This window comes from Taudactylus pleione, unplaced genomic scaffold, assembly GCF_031769625.1.
Source record: "Taudactylus pleione unplaced genomic scaffold, aTauple2 ptg000256l, whole genome shotgun sequence".
In the NCBI taxonomy this organism is placed as follows: domain Eukaryota; kingdom Metazoa; phylum Chordata; class Amphibia; order Anura; family Myobatrachidae; genus Taudactylus; species Taudactylus pleione.
The window spans coordinates 25,168,420-25,190,818 of record NW_028284658.1 but is presented as its reverse complement, the minus strand read 5'-3'; the positions used below and the strand labels follow the sequence as shown (position 1 = coordinate 25,190,818).

The 22,399-nt window shown below is 45.5% G+C and overlaps 1 protein-coding gene and 1 long non-coding RNA gene across 5 annotated transcripts in view; one reads left to right on the top strand and one right to left on the bottom strand.

Annotated features, from left to right (window-relative positions):
- The window catches only part of EZH1 (enhancer of zeste 1 polycomb repressive complex 2 subunit), a 106,939-nt gene extending 93,055 nt beyond the window's left edge, over positions 1-13,884 (bottom strand). Inside the window, exons 1-3 of one of the 2 annotated variants that reach the window (XM_088480756.1) lie at positions 13,757-13,884; positions 7,678-7,782; positions 1,248-1,469 (exon numbers count right to left, since the gene is read on the bottom strand). In XM_088480756.1, the coding sequence (XP_088336882.1) occupies positions 1,248-1,364 (117 nt within the window). In that variant the 5' untranslated portion in view covers positions 1,365-1,469; positions 7,678-7,782; positions 13,757-13,884. Of the gene's footprint in view, positions 1-1,247; positions 1,470-7,677; positions 7,783-12,359; positions 12,572-13,756 lie in introns of those variants that run through there. The other variant, XM_088480755.1, reaches the window with a different exon arrangement.
- Positions 12,723-22,399, top strand: part of LOC148515047 (uncharacterized) — a 68,938-nt gene continuing 59,261 nt past the window's right edge. For 2 of the 3 annotated variants that reach the window (XR_015879442.1, XR_015879444.1), the window contains exon 1: positions 12,723-12,806. This is a non-coding gene — a long non-coding RNA (uncharacterized LOC148515047). The remainder of the gene's footprint in view (positions 12,807-22,399) is intronic. The other variant, XR_015879443.1, reaches the window with a different exon arrangement.

Here is a 22,399-nt window from a genome sequence, read left to right as displayed (position 1 = left end):
AAAGGTCTGAGAGCGTGTGGCGGGTCTAATTAGCCATATTAACCATATAGGGTGGTTTGAAGGCATGCAGCAGATCTAATGGCCATATTAACCATATGGGGTGGTCTGAAAGGCATGTAGGGTGATCTGAAGTGGAGAGGTCTGATTGCATTAATTTTTTTTCCTGTAGTGCAGGGGGTTCAATGTTATCACCAGACATTAACATTTATGTAGGTACTCTGGCCCTGATTCAGAGCCAGACACTCTGAAAGAGCGCTCGCTCTGAATCAGGGCGTTTTTGTTTTTTTTTGTGCGGCCTCCTGGCCGCTCGCATAGCTGTAGGTGACCACCCACAGCTATAGCGAGTGGCCAGGTTGATGGTCGCGATGGTCAAGACCATCGGGCTTGCGACGAGACCCTTGTGGTAGGGTTTCGTGGCCGCAAGCCCCAGAGAGATTTCGGCTCTAACAGAGCCGAAATCTCTCCACTGTCAGTCGGGCCCCCCCCAAACAGCAGGTGTTCACATGGGAACGCCTCCGTTTGGGCAGCCACTCCCCCGGCCCGCCCACCAAAGGGGGCGAGCTGTCACTCAACATGGACAGCTTGCCCCCTTTGTTTGCGAGACCCGGAGCGACGGAGTGCCCGTCGCTATCCGGATCTCGCGCATGCGCACTGGCCCACCATCGAACCCGGTTGCGAGCGCACAGCGCTTGCGACCGGTTCTGAATCAGGCCCTCTGTTTGAAAGAGGGGACTTCCCTCGTTCAATTGAGGGTACCCACATCTTTCTAGGTGGCAGGTTTGGAAAGTCAGAGTGACTTAAAGTCATTCACCCCACCATTTTTTGTTGTTGTTGAAAGTGATATCAGCACGCTCCAACTTCACTTACCGATCCGACTCGGAGGTAGACAGTTTTACTGTATACCTGATGGATGAGCCCCACTTTTCCTCCACAGCGATGGGGATAGATGGATAGATAGACACAATAGACATAATAGACTGAAGCAGGACCACACATTCTTGAAAGTGATGGGTCACAGGAACCCACATAAAGTATCATTTACCATGGCCTTAGATCCAGAATGCCAGTTATTGTTAAACAGAACTGGTCATTTTCTTGCCCACTTTCCTAAACCCTTCTGTAGCGAAATATTCTTTTACATTTTTACTATATTTTGGCTAGATTTGATCACATTAAGCAAAATCATTGTATGCGACATTTTTTGTTTATTTCTTCATAAAAGTGTAATTCGACATTTATCTACTCACCCCAGCAGCCTGATTGGCCTGTAATCTCTTCAACTGCTGCAGACGCATGTATTCAAGGCGCACCTTCTTCTTCCAGTACAGAAGAGTTTTGTGCAACTGTGGGTTAGGAAGCTCCATTGTGCTACTGGATTAAACTAGAAGTTACAATCTCTTCAATGTACAATAAGGAGGATATTTCCAAAGTTATGTAGTGCTATTTTTCATTGAAATTTCGGTTGCATCCTTTTATGTAGAGTAAAAGAAGAAAGAAACACAACAAGAATCACAATTTTTTTCTGTGATAGATGGAACAGAGATGTTAAATTATAGGAGAAAGAGAGGACGAAAGAATAAAAGAAAAAAAAAAAAAAGAAAATTGTAATATTTGGTTTGGTCAAATACAACAGAACCACTTTTTTTTTTTTTTTTAATAGCATCCCGGAATTTATATCCTTAATCCATCAATACATCTTTATAAATACCCAGTACACCAAAGAAAAAAAAATATCCGTCTACCAATTTTTCACATTACTATTCCTTATAATGAGTCAGTCACACATGCTCATGAATAGATCAAGACAAAATAAAAAATAAAATAAAATAAAAAATGCTTTTGGACAGCAATTCAATACAAAAACCATGACCATGTTCCTATAAATAAAACAATCCAACACTTTAGAAATAGCCTTGTAAATGTCCTTACATGAAACAATGTAAACCTCTATCACATGTCTATTAGGGATTTTATAATCACATTATATTTATATTTACCATCAGAAAAATTAATAAAGAACATAAACTGTAATCTTCACACACAAAAGAAAGAATTCAGGGCCTGATTCAGACCCGCTCGCGAGCACTCAGCGCTTGCAAGTGGGTCGATGTTGGCCCTGTGCGCATGACGGAGCCGGTTCCGTCGTGCGCATGTGCGAGACCCGGATAGCGACGGGCAAGCCGTCGCTCCGGGTCTCGCACCAAAGGGGGCGTGCTGTCGATGGTGAGTGACAGCACACCCCCTTTGGTGGGCATGCCGGGGGCGTGGCTGCCCAGACGGAGGCGTTCCCATGGGAACGCCTACCGTCTGGGGCCGGCCCCACTGACATCACAAGTGATGTCAGTGGGAGTGCTCTCGGCTCTGATACTGCAGGGCTTGCGGCAAAGAGACCCTACCACAAGGGTCTCGTCGCAAGCCCGATGGTCTTGACCATCTTCCTGGCCGCTCGCTATAGCTGTGGGTGGTCACCCACAGCTATACGAGCGGCCAGGAGGCTCTCTAAAAATTACAAAGGACGGCCCTGATTCAGAGCGAGCGCTCTGTCAGAGTGTCCAGCTCTGAATCAGGGCCTCTGTTCCTTTAACAATCTAACGCGAGGGGGTATATTTACTAAAGTCAGAGTTTTTAGAACTGACTTAGATCAGATTCTACTTAACATTTAACTAGCACCTTCTAGAAGATAATAGCTAGCATCTGATTGGTTGCTATGGGCAACATCTCCACTTCTAAAAACTCTCACTTTAGTACATTTACCCCTAGGTCTAGTTTGCCTCCATTCCTCCTTCCCATATCTAGACACTGACCTCGTCCTGGTTATTGTCCCACGCAAGATAAGCACTGCCCTTTCATAAAATACTCTGTGCTGCTATGACCATTCTTAAGATCCAATTGCATTAGTTTGCTCAAACCCCATTCATTTCAAAACTTGGGATATGAAGACCGTACAAATCTCTCTCACAAAAACAAAACAGGAAATTGAGAATTAGCAATGCACTCCAGAAATTCTTACTTTGGCGGTCAACAAATTGCACTTCTTTTTAATGTGCATTACACATCCATAGCTAAGCTGACTGAGAGACACTGTGCCAAAAGTACAGTACAGTATCGCCAATGTGTGACATGCTGTGACCTGGTCAGACGTATATACGGCCATCAGCCATAACATTAAAACCACCTGCTTAATATTGTGTAGGTCCCCCTAGTGCCGCCAAAACAGCTCTGATCCATCGAGGCATGGACTCCACAAGAACTCTGAAGGTGTGCTGGGGTATCTGGCATCAAGACATTAGCAGCAGATCATTTAGGACCTGTAAATTGTGAGGTGGGGCCTTCATGGTTAAAGGTGCATACTCATGTAACGATTTTGTAACCAACGTTTTTCTGTCAGATTATCTGTCAGATTTTCCCTTGAAAAAGTGAAAGATTTTTTGAAGTGTAATGAACGATTTTTACAACGATGAACGAAAAATGTTCCTTCCCTTAATGAAAATCGTTATGTTGGACAGTCTGAAATGGACGATGAACTACAAGCTACAAACGGGAGCACGCTTGAACCATTATTGTTCATCGTTATAGCTCAGAAACTGAACGATTTTTTGAACGATAACGACGTCGTTAACGACAAATCGTTCAAAAAATCGTTAGTGTGTATGCACCTTTAGACATGTTTTTCCAGCACATCCAACAGATGCTCGATCGGATTGAAATCTGTGGATTTTGGAGTCCAAATCAACACCTTGAGCTCTTTGTCATGCATCTTAAACCATTCTTGAACAATTTTTGCAGTGTGACAGTATACTGCTGAAAGAGGCCATTGCTATTAAGGAAATACTATTGCCATGAAGGGGTGTACTTTGTCTTCAACAATGTTTAGGTAGGTGGTATGTGTTAAAGTAACATCCTCATGAATGCCATGACCTAAAGTTTGCCAGCAGAACATTGCCCAAAGAATCACACTGCCTCCGCTAGCTTGCTTTATTCCAATAGTGCATCCTGCCATTATCTCTTACCCATGTAAATGATGCACATGCACCTGGCCATCCACATGATGTAAAAGAAAACGTGATTCCTCAGACCAGGCCATCCTCTTCCATTGCTCTATGGTCCAATACTGATGCTCATGTGCCAATTGTAGGCACTTTTAGTGGTGGAAAGGGGTCAGCATGGGCACTCTGACCTGTCCGAGGCTACGCAGACCCATAGGCAGCAAGCTTCGACGCACTGTGTGTTCTGACACATTTCTATCATAGCCAGCATTAACCTTTTCAGCATTTTGTGCTACAGTAGCTCTTCTGTGGGATCAAACCAGACACACTAGCCTTCGCTCCCCATGCGCATCAATAAACCTTGGGGGCCCATGACCCCATCGCCGGTTTAATGGTGGTCTTTCCTTTGACCACTTTTGGTAGGTACTAACCATTGCACACTGGGAACAGCCAACTAGAACTGCCATTTTAGAGAAGCACTGACCCTGTCGTCTAGCCATCACAATTTGGCCCTTGTCAAAGTTGCTCAGATCCTTACGCTTGCCCATTTTTCCTGCTTACAATACATGAATATTCAAGAACTGACTTTTCTCTTGCTGCCTAATATATCCCTCCCATTGTAATGAGATAATCACAGCTATTCACTTCACCTGTCAGTGGTTTTAATGTTATGGTTGATGGGAGTGATTATACATACACTAACAAAGCAGTGGTGACAGTCCTGGACTAAAGCAATATTAAACTGACAATAGTGTGACTTCTGTGGGAAGGCACCCGGGCAAGTTGTTAGCATTCCAGAATTTAAATCCTTAATCTATCAATAAATCTTCATAAATACCCAGTACACCAAAGAAAAAAAATATGCCTCGACCAATTTTTCACATTACAATTCCTTATCATGAGTCAGTCACACATGCTCATGAATAGATCAAGACAAAATTAAAAAAAAATAAAATATGCTTTTGACAGCAATTCATTACAAAAATAATACAAAAACATGACCATTTTCCTATAAATGAAACAATCCAACACTTTTTAAATATCCTTCAAAATGTCCCTGCATGAAACAATGTAAACCTCTATCACATGTCTATTAGGGATTTTATAATCACATTACATTTATATTTACCATCAGAAAAATTAATAAAGAACATAAACTGTAATCTTCACACACAAAAGAACGAATTCTGAGCCTGATTCAGAGCCGGACGCTCTTTAAGAGCGCTCACTCTGAAACACAGCGTTTTCTTTTTTTTTTTTTGCGGCCCCCTGGCCACTCGCTAAGCTGTGGGTGACCACCCACAGCTTTTGCGGCCGGCCAGGTGATGGCCGCGATCATCGGAGCTTGCGACGAGGCCCTTGTGGTAGGGTCTCGTCCGTCGCAAGCCCCAGATATCTTCCTGCTCTAACAGAGCAGGAAGCTCTCCACTGACATCACTGGTGATGTCAGTGGTGCACTCCCACAAACGGCAGGCGTTCCTTCGGGAACGCCCTCCGTTTGTGTAGCCACCCCCCCTGCCCCTCCTACAAAACGGGGCAAGCTGTCTATCAACATCGACAGCTGCCCCTTTTGGTGTGAGTCCTGGAGCAAGAGACTCTGTGTGCGCAGTACCCCACCATCGACCCGCTTGCGAGCGCTTTGCGCTCGCGAGCGGGTCTGAATCAGGCCCTCTGTTCCTTTAACAATCTAACGCTAGGGGGTATATTTACTAAAGTCAGAGTTTTAAAGCAATATTAAACTGACAATAGTGTGACTTCTGTGGGAAGGCACCCTGGCAAATTGTTATAGTTTTCAAAAGAGTGACAGATTTTTTTGTTTTCGATTGGTTAATGCCATCATTCTCCAGTATACATTCCTTCCTATAAGCTTATCTATTGCTGCCTGCACAACTAGATACTTTGCTGGTTGTAACTCGGACTACATACTGTGTAGTATATGAACAAAGTTAGTGCATATTTAAATAATAAAGATGGTATACACACTACGTACTTCAATGCACTGTGGTTCATTGATTATCTAAGGCAGGGGTGGGGAACCTTTTTTCTGCCAAAGGCCATTTTGAGAATATATATATATATATATATACACATACATATATATACACACACATATACATACACAAACACCGTATATACTCGAGAAAAGGGGTCCCGAATATAGGCCGAGGTACCTAATTTTACCCCAAAAAACTGGGAAAACTTATTGACTCGAGTATAAGTCTAGGGTGGGAAATGGAGCAGCTGGTACTGCCTCCAGTAGTAATCCCCCCTGGTAGTGCCCCCAGTAGTAATCCCCTCTGGTAGTGCCCCCAGTAGTAATCACCCCTGGTAGAGCCCCCAGAAGTAATTCCCCCTGGTAGTGCCTCCAGAAGTAATTCCCCCCTGGTAGTACCCCCACAAGTAATCCTCCTCTGGTAGTGCCCCCAGTAGTCCTAATAAAAAAAAAAAATAATAAAAAAAAAAATTACCTGAAACCCCGCTCCTGGTCCCGCCGCTATCAGCTCCTCCGGCCGCTTTGCATTATGTCATGACGACGTCTCTCCCACTACCCACTGCGGGAGCCGGAAGATGGCTCCGGCAGTGGGAGCAGCAGCAGCCGATGAGAGTCTTACAGACTCTCATCGGCTGCTGATTACAACAAACACACAGCTGCCGGCTCCGGCGGCTGTGTGTTTGGCAGTGTGTAATGCTGACCGAACTCCGTCCGGTCAGCGCTACACACGCGGTGCAGCTGTGTCACAGAGACACAGTCTGCACTACGGCCCGCATGGTACGCTGCTCAGCTGCATACCATGCGTGCCTGACTCGAGTATAAGCCGAGGGGGTGCTTTTTCAGCACAAAAAATGTGCTGAAAAACTCGGCTCATACTCGAGTGTATACGGTATATTTATTTACTGGCCTGGTGCAGACCGCGCCCCCTCTCCGAATGATGTTCCAAGGGGCGGCGCCATAATCACTGGTGATTATAGCAATTCCGTAGCATCCTGAGGATGTTCTGGGGAACTGTAAGGGCAGCGGTGTGACCATCTGAAGCATCCTAAAGATGCTACAGGCAGGACTGCTGCATAGATTCTGGCTGCAGGGTGCCATTATAAGCACCCTGCTAGCCAGATGAGGCTGAGAAAAGCTCAGAAGGCCAGACCAAATGACTCTGAGGGCCTTATACGGCATTCGGGCCTGAGGTTCCCCATCCCTGATCTAAGGTATGGTAATTTATAAATTAAACCACATTCAGATTATGAAAAATAAACTGACATGACATTTATGTGGGTTGGGAAGCGTCTGTGCTAGAATTTGCATAGAATACATACTTAGGTGTCATGTTATTACTTTGCCAGAGACCATATTTACAGTTCTGCAAGGTAGAGAAGGTGTTGAAAAAATGTAGGGGGGAGGAGATTCAATTATGTGCAAGGTTCTGCACATACTGTAGCAGGTGACTACAGGAGGTAAACCTTGCACCTCTATTGTGTGCAAGCAGAAACAAGAGAGGTTTTCCTGCCTGGATAACCTGTGTTGTATGAGCATGCTAGGTTCAGATGGAGCCTTCTCCATTACAGTGTTATTCAAACTGTGTGGGGAAATTAAAAGTTAGAGGCACAAGCACTAACATGACTATAGCCCATTAATGTTAAGGGAATTCCTATACATTAGTTAAGCATGCATAAGAGTATTAATATGTGTACGTACCTTGGTAAGGTGCTAGTGGAGTCCTTGGGAGTTACACACCTCATTTTATAAGCAATATATACTCTCTGTAGACAAATTATGGTTTCTTCTCATAAGTATCCAAATCTGTAAATAAGCATTAGAAAATAAAATTATTACATAAATAAAACTTTACTAAAGGCATTGATTAACAAGTGACTATTATTAAGATATACACAAAATCAGGTTGTTGCCCATTACATAAAATTGATCAAACACATCCATTAATTTGTACAGATGAATTATACAGTGACTGAACCTACCATAATGACACAATAGGCTTACACAAAAAAAAGCCTGAAAACATGGCACTCTTTTGGACTAAGGGCCTGATTCAGACCTGGTCGCAAACGCTGAGCGCTCGCAATCGGGTCGATGGTGGCCTAGAGCGCATGCACACGACGGAGCCGGCAATTTGTCGCTCCTGGTCTCGTATCAAAGGGGGCGTGCTGTCGATGTTGAGTGACAGCACGCCCCCTTTGGTGGGCGGGCCGGGGGAGTGGCTGCCCAAACGGAGGCGTTCCCATGTGAACACCTCCATCTGGGGCCGGCCCCACTGACATCACGAGTGATGTCAGTGGGAGAGATTTCGGCTCTGATAGAGCTGAAATCTCTCTGGGGCTTGCGGCCACGAGACCCTACCACAAGGGTCTCGTCGCAAGCCCGATGGTCTTGACCATCGCGACCATCTTCCTGGCCGCTCGCTATAGCTGTGGGTGGTCACCCACAGCTATGCGAGCGGCCAGGAGGCCACTCTAAAAAACAAGAAGGCCGGCCCTGATTCAGAGCGAGCGCTCTGTCAGAACGTCTGGCTCTGAATCAGGGCCTAAGATAAATGACTAATGCTGGGTACACACCGGCAGACTTATTGGTCCATCAATTGATATATATATTGGCCGATCTTGTGTACCAACCATACGTCTGTCAACGACATAGTGCGTCGGCTGTGCTGCACAGCCGATGTCCAATATATCTGCAGGTATACTAGAGCATAGTGCTGTGTGTTTCTGGGCGTTCAGCCGACCGCCCATACACTTGCAGCGGAGGGGGACGCGACACACACATGGCTAGCGGGACCGACGGCCATAAGACAGATGATGGGCCCCAGTGTTTCATAGCCACGCCCTCTTTTGCAAGAGGTCGAGGCCTAGCGCAGGTTGTTGAGTTGACTGACACGGAGGCTGATCGCTCCCCCCTACACTGGCCTGTCTCAGTTAGCTGTGGTCTTTCCGTGCTGCTCACACCCCCCCCCCCCCCTCTCTTTCTCCACGGACTCCTGCAGTGGCTTTGCTTCCCTGCACTCTGACACTGGCCCTCATTCAGAGCCGGTCGCTATTTGCAGTCGTTCGTTCAAAAAAAAGGGGTGGCTATTCAACTGAACCGTTCGCTCTTTGCGGTCTGTTCACGCCTCTATGTCTGAACGAGCGAACAAAACTTGTGGTTGTAATTTTGAAAAAGACGCCCCCCTTGCCGCTCGCACCATACAACATGTCCGCTGTTTATTAGATTAATCGAGTACATCGAACAGCGTATGAACTGCTCGCTATTCTTGTGGTTGGTTTTCCTTACTGCTATTTTGCGAGCAGTTCTGACTAAAAAAAAACCAAGTGACGTGGTCAATGACGCTGCTGTTTTAATTATGCACTCCCTTAAAACGCCCGTTTTGACCTTTAAGCACGCCTGCGTTCTGAATTCCACTCCCCGTTTTCAAGCACCTTCCCCTGTTACCACCCACATACGCCTCCTCCTGTCACTCAAATTAGCAGGCATTCGCTATTTAGCGAACAAGCGATTTTCGGCCGCACTGACTGATTCGCGCATGCGTATTAAAATCCGTATGCATGCGCAGATGTGCGAACATCGGTCAGAACAAACGAGCGGCCGCTTAAGAGCGGCTCTGAATGAGGGCCACTGTTACAATCTGTGAGTGAGAGACTGGCTGGCTGGAGGCTGCTGTATATCATGCAGCATTCTACATCTCTCTTTGCAGCAAATGGCTCCAGTCACCTACCATGAGCATTGCTGCAGGTAACAAAGGACATTAAAAAAAAAAGTTAATTAGTGTAACGCCCCCCCAACCCCACCTCCTACATGTGTTCCATTTCTCTGCATTACAATCCCTGGAATCATTATCTCCGTAATGTAATAGGCCTTCTTGCAATCCCCTATCTGCCGGCATAATTTTCTATGTATAGGTATTATATATGTATATATAGTGTTCACTCTAGCTCCGGCGGCAGGCAGGGCGCCGGAGCTATAGAAGGCACCTGAAAAGGCTGCGTGGCCATTGAAAAGGGGCATGTCTATAAAACGCATCACCTTTTCGTCACTCTTGGGGGCGTGCCCAGCACTTACGGACACGCCGGGCAGCCCCCAAGTGCTGCTGACGGAGAATAGATGCCGGGCACATGCGCCCAGCGTCTATTCACTGGCGGTGCCGGGTCACTGCACATTTCCCCACCCGCGGGACACTGCGATCCGCGGGTGAAGATGGCACCCGCAGGTTGTGAGGGCAAGGCGCTTTTTGCCCTCCTGAAGGTGCCAGTCAAAGGTGAATCAACAATAGCAGCAGAATAGCGGAACTCAACGGACTTCATGATTAATTATCAAACAAGTTCATAATATCGCGTTTCAAGTTTATTGCAATACGTTACTGTATCCTGAGAACTGGTTGCAATAAACCTGAAACGTCGATATTATGGATCTTGTTTGATATAATATTTTATGAAGTCCGTAGAGTGCTGTTTATATATATATATATATATATATATATATATATATATATATATACATACACACAATTTATATGTATGTGTATACAATGTATATATGTGTATACAATGTACATGTATGTGTATACTATGTATATGTATGTGTATACTATGTATATGTATTTGTGTATGCATATCTGCATGTATGCTATGTACAGGTATGTTTATGTACACTATGTGTATATTATGTAGATAAATACACAGTATATATATGTTTGTATATATAAATATATCTGTATATATGTTTAAAGTGTGTGTGTGTGTGTCTAAATTATGTATATTATTGTTAATCTAATAAAAGAGGCACCAATTATTGATACTATAATAAAAGGGGATGCGGTCAATATCCCGACCGCGGGGATTTCGACGGTCAGAATGCCGGCGCCGGAATCCAGGCACCTGTCAGAATCCTGCTGCCAGCATCCCAACCGCCGGAATCTCGAAGATAAGTAGCGGGGTTAGGGGGAGGGTTAGGTTTAGGGTGCGGAGATGGGGAGGTTAGGTTTAGAGACCGGGGAGGGGTGGGGGAGGATCAGCGGCGGCTCCAGAGGCAGGGCTGCAGCCCAATCTAAAATTCAAATAGTGGAGCCACAACTGCCATTGAGTCCCAGCCGGCGATGTTTGGCAGCGTTAGGAAGGGCAGTTGGTCTGGCTTCCTTATTTGAATTTTAGACTACGTTGCAGCCCCACTTCTGGAGCCACCACTGGTTAGAATACCTACTGACAGGTGTCGGTATACTAACCCTGTTGGGATGCCGGTGGCGTGATTCTGTGACCGCCGGGATCCTAAACACTAGCATCCCGCACCCATCCCAATAAAAGGGTCACCAATTATTGATATTTTTATAAAGGGGGCACAGATTAATCCTTATCTAATAAAACAGAGCAAATATTAATACTATAATAAAAGGGGGCACAGATTACTGATATTATTTTAAAAGTGTCACAAATTATTTATATTATTGTGTGATGACCACACCCCTCCAGTTGATGGCCACACCTAATAAAGGCTGGTCATGCCCCTTCAGTGGGCCTCTGCCATTGCATTCCCCTGTGGGCCCTTTATGCCCCAGTCCGACACTGACTACGTCACCCCTGTTTTGCATTCAAAATGTATTTTAAAGCTTGAACGCCCCCTACCAAACTAGAGGAATTGTGCGAATCACATGCAAGGACTGCTGCAGTTTCTTCACTGAAAACAGCGCATGTTAAAGTCAGAAGTCTCTGAGCTGCAAAGACTGAAGACTAATGCAGGCAGTGATGGTGGGCAAATTCATGGACCAGGGAGTTCCAGACAAGACCCCTGCAATCCTAATAGTTGAGAGAAAATGGATTAAAAGCATAAAGGAAAAAAAATCATTACTACTAGAGTTTCTCTTTAACCATACACACAAGGTTATTAAGTAATCACAAATTTGCTCAATATTAAATATATAAACCATGGCATAATAATGGTGGTAAATAAGGACATCAGTTGAAAATCCTTTATTACATATACTGTATTTAATTCAATATTATACAATCAACATTAGATTTAAGTGTGTGTCAGCATCATTGCTTTTTTTTCCTAACTAGGGACTACATACATATAACCTAATACATACAAACAAAACATTACTATACAAAAGTATGGCATGTAAACAACTTTGGTATTCGTACACTAATCTCACATATGTGTCTGCTCCGGGAGCTAGCAAGTACTTAACTCAATGAGCAAGGTGCTAGAAGTAGTTATTATTTACACGCATGCTATGTATGTGGCCTGGGATATGCAGATGAGGAGGTTCCTCCCCTGTCAGGTGCCTGCATTTGCCTCAGAGTCAGTGTCACTCACTCCTCTCCCATCACACAAGAGTAGGAGGAGGAGGAGATATAGCCGCACACAGTACGCACCTATCCTTCTTGACAACACAGACAACCCTCTTCACGCCGCTCAGGCTCTGTTCTTTCAGTCATTCAGGCCAACCAAGACACAGCCGCCATGTTGTCTTATTCCCAACTGCGTGGTTGTCAGGGACTTGCGCTCACTGACAGCCGGAGCCATCTTGCTGGGGGCACAAAATACGCAGGAGGGAATCTTGCCCGTCGCAGCCAATCAGAGTGCTAGCAATAAAAGTGGGCGTGTCACACCTGACACATGGGATGAGATGAGAGAAGCAAATAAGTGCAGCTAGGTAACGCCCCCTTCGTGGTATGGGGACACGGTAACGGATAGATTCCTTTCAGTAAATGTACTCCTGACGTCATCATGAGTCATTTGTTCACGTGATCAGATCATGTGACCGCTCTCAAAGTGTCCCCGGATCCTGCTTCTTGCTGTTGCGTCAGCGGCGCTATTAGGTATAGTTTTTAGTGGGCTGAGGTTGCTTGTATTTGTAAAGTTATATAACAGGAGGAAGGTGACAGGCATGTTGGGGAACAGGCTGCGGGTGATGGTGCATGTGAGCAGAGCCGGATTGAAACATGGGGCTCTAAGCAAGATATCAGTTTTGGGCCCCACTCCCTCAACTGTATATTCTCTCTTCTGGGGGGGGGGGGGGGGGGGGTGTTTACACAAAGCCCCGGGGCTGAGGGGGCACCGGCTGCAGAAATATCCATAGGGACATGGCAGGTGTAGGGGGCAAAAAGCGCAGCTTTCAGAAGTGATACTTATGTAAATATGAATAGAGCTCTGACTGACACACCCTATTAACGCAACCACCTACTGACACACACTTATTGACACAGACACCACTTACTAACAGGCACACTTACTGACAGACACCACTTAGTGACACATACACACTTATCTACACAGACTTCTCTTCCTGACAGATACCACTTATTGACACAGACACCACTTACTAACAGACACTGCTTACCGACACACACACTTATTGACACAGACACCTCTTACTGACATGGACATCCCTTCCTGACAGATACCGCTTACTGAAAGATTCCCCTTACTGACACTTACTGGCACATTTTTATACATAGTTTCTCACAGACACCCCTTACTGACACAGATACCCATTACGGACACACACACAACTTACTGACACAAACACGCTTACTGAAACAGATACCACTCACTGACACAGACACCACTTACTGACCAATACCCTTTACTGACACAGACTTATTCATTTATTTTGCATTCACACAGCACAAGAAGACACACAAACTCCCCTCCCCCTGGCCGAGGTCTATAGCATTAGCAGGTAGGTGCTGGAAACATCAACCAAACACTTTACCCTCCCCCTCGGCCCCCTCCCAGAATATAGCAGGTTCTTGCTAGAATCGTTTACCTGCATCTCCAGCGGAAGAATTTTCAGCACTGCAGCTACACAGCCACGGACCTGGCTCAGCTCTCCTCAGGCAGCAACCTCCTCCCCTAATCTCTTTCCCTGCACCAGCAACATTATGCAGGCTGATGCAGGCCCCCCTAGTGAGGCTGGATGGAGCCTGGAGGTCATTCACCTCCCCTCCAATGCACTGTGCAGAGCAGAGTCTACACTACAGTGCAGATACTGTGGGAGTGCAGGGCGAGTCCGCATGACGTCACGCGGTGCGCGCTGCGTTCCTCTGGGAAGGTTCTACAGAGGTACAGCAATGGATTTTGACTACATACCATTTAATTTTGTGGGGCCTGGCCCCTTGGGACCCGCCGGGCCCTAGGCGGCTGCTTATGTTGCCTTGTGGCAAATCCGCCCCTGCGTGTGAGGGAGATGGTGGGGCAGTTGGGCTGCACGAGAGGCCATGTGGGGAAAAAACAGGCTGCTGGGACATGTCAGGGAGGTACTTGGGGCACGCTGGGGGTTATTTCTGGAAGTTAATGGGGAATTTTCAGCACACAGGAGGCCATGTGGGGAAACAGGCTGCTGATGATGGGGCATGTCAAGGAGATGCTGGTGGCAATTGGGGTACACAGGAGAACATGTCGGGGAAATGCTGGGGTTGCATGTCAGTGAGATGCTGGGGGAGTTTGAGGCACATGGGCCATGTGGGTAAACAAACTGATGGGTGATCATGTGGGGAAACAAGCTGGGGAGGAACTATGTTAGGGAGACTGGGGGCACTCTGGGCCATGAGGGTAAACCGTTTGCTGGGATGGGGATGCCGGAGATTCCGGGGGCACGTAGAGGGGGCAAGTCACATGTTTCGGGCATGTGGGCAACACACTGGTTGGGGTAATTTTGGGAACACGGGGGCACGCAGAGAAAATCCTGATGTGGAGGTGGCATATGAGGGAGACGTCTGGGGCATGTGGAAAACATGCAGATGAGGGGGCAATTGCTGGGGTCATTTGGGGCACACGGGGCATGTGGGGGGCAGATTCTGGGGTAATTTGAGAATTGGGGGCAGATGCTTGGGACACACGGGGGCATGTGGGAACAGATGCTGGGGGCATTTGGGAAATGCACTGTGGAGGGGGCATGTCACCGATTTTGGGGCACAACATGTGGGCAACACGAAGTGGAGGGGATATGTCAAGGAGATGATAGGGGCATGTGGACAACACGCAGCTGGGGAGGGCAGATGATGGGGGTATTTGGGGCACACGGAGGCATGTCAGGAAGACTGAGGGTATTTGTCAAACACCGCTGTGGAGGGGGCATGTCACACCCTGGGGGCATACAGGGGGCATGGCGGAGTCTCTGGGGGCATTTGGGGCACACGGCTGTGGGGAATATGTTGCTATGGGCATTTTGGGAACATTCGGCAAGCAGAGAAGAACCTGATGTGTAGGAGGCATGTGAGGAAGACGTGTGGGGCATGTGAAAAGCCCCTGCCTTGTAGAGGGTATGGTACAGGGGAGAAGATTGGGGTGGAAATGCTGGGGGATTTAGGGAACAAGGGGGCATTTTAGGGAGACTTTGGGGACATTTGGGAAATGCTGCTGTGGAGGGGCATGTCACAGGCGCTGCGGATATTTGCAGCACCTGGGCATGTGGGGAACACACTGCTGGGAGGGCAGATGCTGGGGACATTTGGGGCACATGGGGATGTGGGGAACACGCTATTGTGGAAGGGGCATGTCACACATTTGGGGCATGGGGTTATGTGGGGAACACGCTGTTGGTTGGGGATATGCTGGGGGCATGAGGCATTTGTGACATACTGCTGTTGAGGGGGCATGTCACAGAAACTGGGGGCATTTGTGGCACTGGCAGGGATGGACATTGGAAGCCCATCATTAAATGATGGCTGGGCTTCCACCATTGAAACTTTGGTAACTAACCATCACATCAAAAGAATTTGATGTAAAAAACTTTAAGTTAGTGGTGGTTGGGGCGGAGCCTCTGTGAACGGGGCGGAGCCTTGTGGCACGTGCCCAGCACTCTGACATGCTGGGCTGCCCCCATGCTCCCCCTATACAGAGAATAGATGCCATGCGCATGGGCACGGCATCTATTCTCCTGCTACACATTCGCTGCTCTGCTGTGCAGAGCAGTGGTGTGTGCTTTACCCCTTTAGCCAGCCATCGGAAAAAGTTCTTCCATTGAATCGGAAACATCAATGGTTGCTAACCATCGGTTTACGATGTCCATCCCTAGGCACGGGGCATGTGGGGAACATGCTGCTGGGGGGTGGCTGACTCTGGGGGCATGTGGGGAACATGCTGCTGGGGTGTGGCAGACACTGGGGCATGTGGGGAACATGCTGATATGCAGGGGCATATCACATTTGGGGCACATGGGGAACACGCTGCTGGGGGGTAGCAGATGTTGTGGGCATCTAGGACACACAAGTGGGAAATAGTCTTCTGTGGAGGGGGAATGATAGAGGGAATTGGGGTCCTGTGGGGGAAGATAGCATATTTAGGGAAAAACTATTGGGCAGGGGGACCATACAGTGGAAGGGATGGGCATGTGAGAGTTAAGGTATTCAGCTTCATTAGTGGGGAAGTTAGCACAACAATTGTGCACTTTGAAAGAAAGTTGAAACTTTCAGGGATACATCGACACAACAGTGAATACATGTTGGGGTAGGGCCCAATCATTTTGATTTCCATATTGGAAAATGGCCGCCATCTTTATAAACAATGTTTATTTACGGAACTTTTAAAAAGTCTAGTCGTTTGTTAATTTTTTTGTTATTTTTTATTATTTAGCACATTATTTGTAGTAAATTAATCTAATAACAATAATACTGTTATTCAAAGTAATCAATTAGTCATGAGAAAAGATTTAAGGAACGTACACACTAGACGATATGCTCCCTGAGCGATATCATCTAGTGTGTCCCCGGCAGGGTGTGCTCAATGTCGTTCATGACATTGAGCACACCCGCTGAACGATATCATTAACGATATCGTTCAGCCCCAGGCTCTCTCCCCCATTCCATAACATGCAGCAGCCTGACGACATCGTCAGGTTGGCCTGCATGTTAACCCGATGAACGATAATGACAAACGACCCGCGGGAACGCACGTCGTCATTATCGTTCATCGTTTTTGTGTTAAAAATGGACGATAAAGTGGACGACTGAACGATAATCAACCAGTGTGTACACACCTTTAGTAATGTTGACAACTGTATATTCTATTAGCAAAACACAAAGGAAACTCAAACCCGTTCAGCTAATAAAACAAGACCTGGTGAAGGCTATAAAACCTTGGCATTGGATCTAGAGAAGTTTCAAGACGCTGAACTTTTGCATGGTAAAATAAGTTTTGATGTTCTCAAAATGCTCATTACTAGATAATCTTACTAAAAACTTTGCAAAGTTTCATAAGAACTGTTGTGCAAAATTTACAACTTATAAAGTGAATAGATTTCTTGAGGCTAGACATTGGCAAACAAATAATGAACAAGCATGTGAAGCTGACTATTTTACTAGGACTAAAGGTGAGATTGAGCTATAAAAGCAAAGTTTTTATGAATTTGAAAAAGGTATGCTTTCACTTCTGTAAAAGCTGAAACTGCGTATGCGCACAGTGCCAGCTTTCACCGCCGGCTGGAGGCTGCTGGAGAGAGGTCAAAAGATCTCTTTCTTGCTCGTAAGCCTCCATAGGCTTAAAGCAGTTTGCCACCAACCAAATCAGCTTTATTTCAGCATGTCCTGAGGAGTATCTATCAAGCTGGATACCGCTGGGGATAGTGCTTGATAAATCAACCTTTCTTGCCTGATCCAGGGCTTTGGAATTGGCAAAAAAGGAAAAATCAAACTGGGACCCCTTCTGGACCACTCTTCCTCAAGCATACCTGGCATGCAGGGAATTATTCAGTTGTTTCTGAAGCTAACAAATGGATATAATGGGGCAGGAAAGTTTCAGGAGCTCCACACTTTCACCAACAGAGTTTTGATGTGGAGGGGTTCTCAGAATGTAATTATGTGGATACCAAATACCAGTGAAATAACTATTTGTACGGGTTTTCCTTGGTACCAGTACAAAAGTTCTAACAATCTTTTCTTCAATACGAGATCATTACTGTAGGTCTAGGCTGCAGGGGTGGGCTATAAGCAGGCCTCCAGCTGCTGCGAGACTGCACATCCCAGCATGCCCTGCCACATTTTTGCTATCTGAGCATGCTGGGATGTGTAGTTTAACAGAAACTGGAGGGCCACTTATTGCCCACCACATGGTCTATGCTTTCCCCTATGTCCTACAAATCTTGTGGGAAGCTTTAACTGGTAGTTGAAATGTAAGGAGTACAGGATGGAAATAAGGCCTCTGGAGGATGACCTGTGCAGGCAGAATGCCTCAAGGAGTGTAGATTTGCATGGAGTACTTGGTTTAATATTGCAGTCATAGAAGTGGCGGATTTGTAAGTATTGATAGAATGCATGAGGAGGTAGATTAAGGCATTCACGAAGCACTGAATATTGTGGGCGTAATTTCTGGGAGGAACTTTACGCGGGAGTACATCCATCTACAGCAAGTTCTAGGGTCCATGTCCGGAGGAAAGCCTAGGTTATACCATAATGGGGTCATCCTGTCAGAGAGAAAACCAAAACAGACATTAAGTGACCTACAGTAGTGTCTAGGAGAGCAGGGGATAAGGCTGTCATCAGTGGGCCAGGGAGGAGCAAGGACTTTCTGTTTAGAGGAGGAAGGTGGATTCGATGATGCAGGCGGGGCAAGTTGCATTACAAGTTTTCGGAGCATTTGGAGGACTTCATAATTGGTTTTCACACAATGAGAGATACCCCCTTAGATAACTAGAAGGTGGAAGGGATATCTCTAGCGATAACATATACTATGATTCCTGAGAACTTTGATTATGTTTATGTGGTATCTAAATAAACTTGAAGATTATGTCCAGAGTAGTTGGCAAAATGAAAAGTTAGCAGTTTTTCTTTGTTTTTGAAAAAGTGGAAAAACAGTTCCAGGTCTCTGTGAAGTTGGTCAGATGGAGCCTTAGGTCTCTGAACTCTGAGCCCGATTCAGAGCCGGACGCTCTGAACGAGCGCCTGCTCTGAATCAGGGCGTTTTTTGGTGCGTTCTTCTGGACGCTCGCATAGCTGTGGGTTACCACCCACAGGTTATGTGAGCGTCCATGATGATGGTCAAGACCATCGCGACCATCGGGCTTATGACGAGACCCTGCGGTAGGGTCTCGTTGCCGCAAGCCCTGGAGTGATTTTGGCTCTATCAGAGCCAAAATCACTCCCACTGACATCACTAGTGATGTCAGTGGGGCCGGACCCAGACGGTAGGCGTTCCCATGGGAACGCCTCCGTCTGGGCAGCCACGCCCTGGCACGCCCACCAAAGGGGGCGTGCTGTCACTCACCATCGACAGCACGCCCCCTTTGGTGCGAGACCCCGAGCGACGGCCTCCCCGTTGCTCGCCGGGTCTCTCGCATGCGCATGACGGAGCAGCCTCCGTCGTGCGCATGCGCATTTGGGTACCATCGACCCGCTTGCGAGCGTCCTGTGCTCGCGAGCGGGTCTGAATGAGACCCTCTGTCTAGAAAGAAGTATAATGGAGCGTACACACGGTCAGATTTGTCAGATTTGTCAGATGAACGACTGAACGATTAAACGATTTGGACGATTTGACCAAAGTTTTGAACGATTGAACGATTTTTGACTGCATTAAAATGAATGGAATCGTCCAAGTCTGACTGCAAACCCATCAGATGTCAGATATCGTTATCTGACAAACGGGAACGCGCATCGTTGATCGTCCATCGTTCAGGCATGTCAGATATGAACGATTTTCCATCAAATATGAACGACTGAACGATTTTTAAATCGTTATCGTCCATATCTGAAGAAAAAATCTGATCGTGTGTATGCACCATAAGACAGAAATGCCAGATAAGCCTTAATGGAAAAGACCATCCAGTTATGCTGTAAGAGCATCAGCGTCAACAGATTCAGGGCTATTTCTGAAGCGGATGTTAGTTTTACAAGTGCGATTCTCCACATATTCAAGATGGTCATAGAATTTAAGTCTTGACGGATTGATGAGGGGGCCAAAGCTTGGTAAATCTGACAGCTTTGTAGCCTCCATAGAGTCCTATTGGGTCTGAGGCTGCTGTTGAAAATGGAGAGACCACAGCAGACATTGGTTGTGGACCCTCCTTCATACATTGTGGTGATACTTAATTTTTGTGGGCATCCCCCCAAAATAGGTGTTTTCAGGGGAAATACTGTAAATATTTAATTATAAATAGGCCTCTAACTTATGGACAGAATGAGTTTATTTAATTCTGCAGTGAAGCATATCACTTCACAGGCGTCCATTTTCAGTGCTGGAGGTTCCAGAGGTGCATAGGTTTATATTTCTTAGCGAATATCTGCCAACTGCTTCATTATCTCCAATCCCCCTCAGCATAAAGTGCTCACCTTCCCTTACAAAGCTTTAATCCATTCCCACGTCCCAATATCTGCAATCATATCCCTGTCCACACCACCTCACACTGTCTGCTCCAGGTACATTAGCTCAAAATATCTATAACTGCATACACACACAACGATTTTTTGAACGATTATCGTTAAACTATATCGTTTAACGATAATCGTTTGAAAAAATCGTTCACTTTCTCAGTGAAATGATGAACGATTATCGTTCATGCGCGTTCACGTTTGTAGTTCAGTCAGACTTATCAACTCAACGATTTTCATTAAGTTAATATGCAAAAATCGTTTGTAGTTCAAAAAAATCGTTCATTACACCTTAAAAAATCTGACAGATAATCTGAGAGAAAATCGTTCATGAAATCGTTCAGAAAATCGTTGGTAACAAAATCGTTGTGTGTGTATGCAGCTTTATTCTTTGAATGGGCTAAATCCCCTTCCAATTCCGTATCTTACCAGTAGGGGTCAAAAAAGTACAATTACAAAAGGGGATCTAGCTGGATCATATACAATAGTCTATTTCCCATGCTGTAAATGTACCAGATACATTAACTAATGGGGATCTAGTCATTCATGTCTGACCTACAGTAGCTAATTACTCTTCCAATTACATATCTGACCAGTAAGGGGCTAAAAGGTACATTTACAGAAGGGGAACTAGCTGGCTCACATACGAATATGATTATCCCGTGCAGTAAATGTACCAGATACACAGGATGCAGCACAAGTTCTGTGCCAGCAAGTTTGCGTTCCAAAACTTACTTCCAGTAATGCTACAGTGTGATTGGGCTGCTGTCTAGCTACTCTTTAAACAAGATGATGAATGGTTTAAAATACCTTTACTTATGTGCCATGGGATGGATGCATATAGATATTTAGGCCTATATTCAATTTGAGGTGAAAAGTCCAGACTTTTCGCTGCCTCCTCTTTTCCAGGCGGAAAAGTATCGCGTGCGTGCCCGCTATGTCTCGTATTCAATTTCAAAGTAGGCAAAATCGGAAACAGGCGAAACTTGGATCCGCGAAAAATAACGGGAATTTTCGGGAAATAATCCTAGGACCCCCCTAAAGATGTCCAGACATGGGGGATCACTATGGGTACCCCCGTTTTTGCCTGCAGAAGAAAGTCTGGTTTTTAAATAGCCACATAAATGCGGCTTGGAAGAAGGTGATGCAGAGGAGCATTAAGACTTTTTTTTGGGGGGGGGGGGCAAATTAACTATGCCCATCAAATTTGGGGTACTTGAAAATGGGTGCAAGCATATTTTTAAGTCCCTTAAATGTTTTAAAAAAATTCTGCAAAATATGCACCTGCCGCTACTCCCGCAATGAAGAAAACACCTGCCGCATATAAGGGAACCCCTCTGGACTCCATTCTGCTAATTTAGAAGTGTGATCACTATTTTTTTTTTCACCCCAAAATTTTAAATAATTTTTTGGGGTGTCCCTATTTTAAAAAATAAAAAATGTAACAGATTTTTAGGGACCATTCCCAGGGGTGCAGGCTATTTTTTTAAGCCTGCACCCCTAAACCCCAATTCTGCACATTTTTTTGCATGCTAAAGGCAAGCGAAAAATGATCCCCGTTTTTTTACATTGACTTTTCACAGCGGCGAAAAGTCAATGAAATTGAATATGGGGATAATGGAAATAGGCGAAAATGACGTCATCTGCGACTGACTTTTCGCCCCGTATTGAATATGGCCCTTAGTTGTATTTTCTCTCGACTTCAAGGAAAGCTCAGAAATTAACACATGATATTAATAACACAGGTCTGCGAAAATTAAGGTATTGAAAGCTTTTTTTAATAAACTTTTATATTCTTAATTATACTCTTGTGTACATCAAGAAATAGTATATAAAAAACAATACTATATCACTTTTACCTATAAGGGGGTTACATACATTTTTAAGAAAAGTTTAATTATTTTTGACATTTATTGTGAAATACAAAGAAGTGTAGATGATATCACTGTTTTTGTCTTAATTACATAATAAAATAACAATAAAATCCAATAATAGAAACAAAACCATTATTGAAAAAATTGTTAGTATCTTGTTTTTTTTTGTCTTCAAACTTCGTTTTTTCGCTTATAAGCTTTTTCTGTGTCGTCTCCGTGTATCATCCAGCAGTAGGC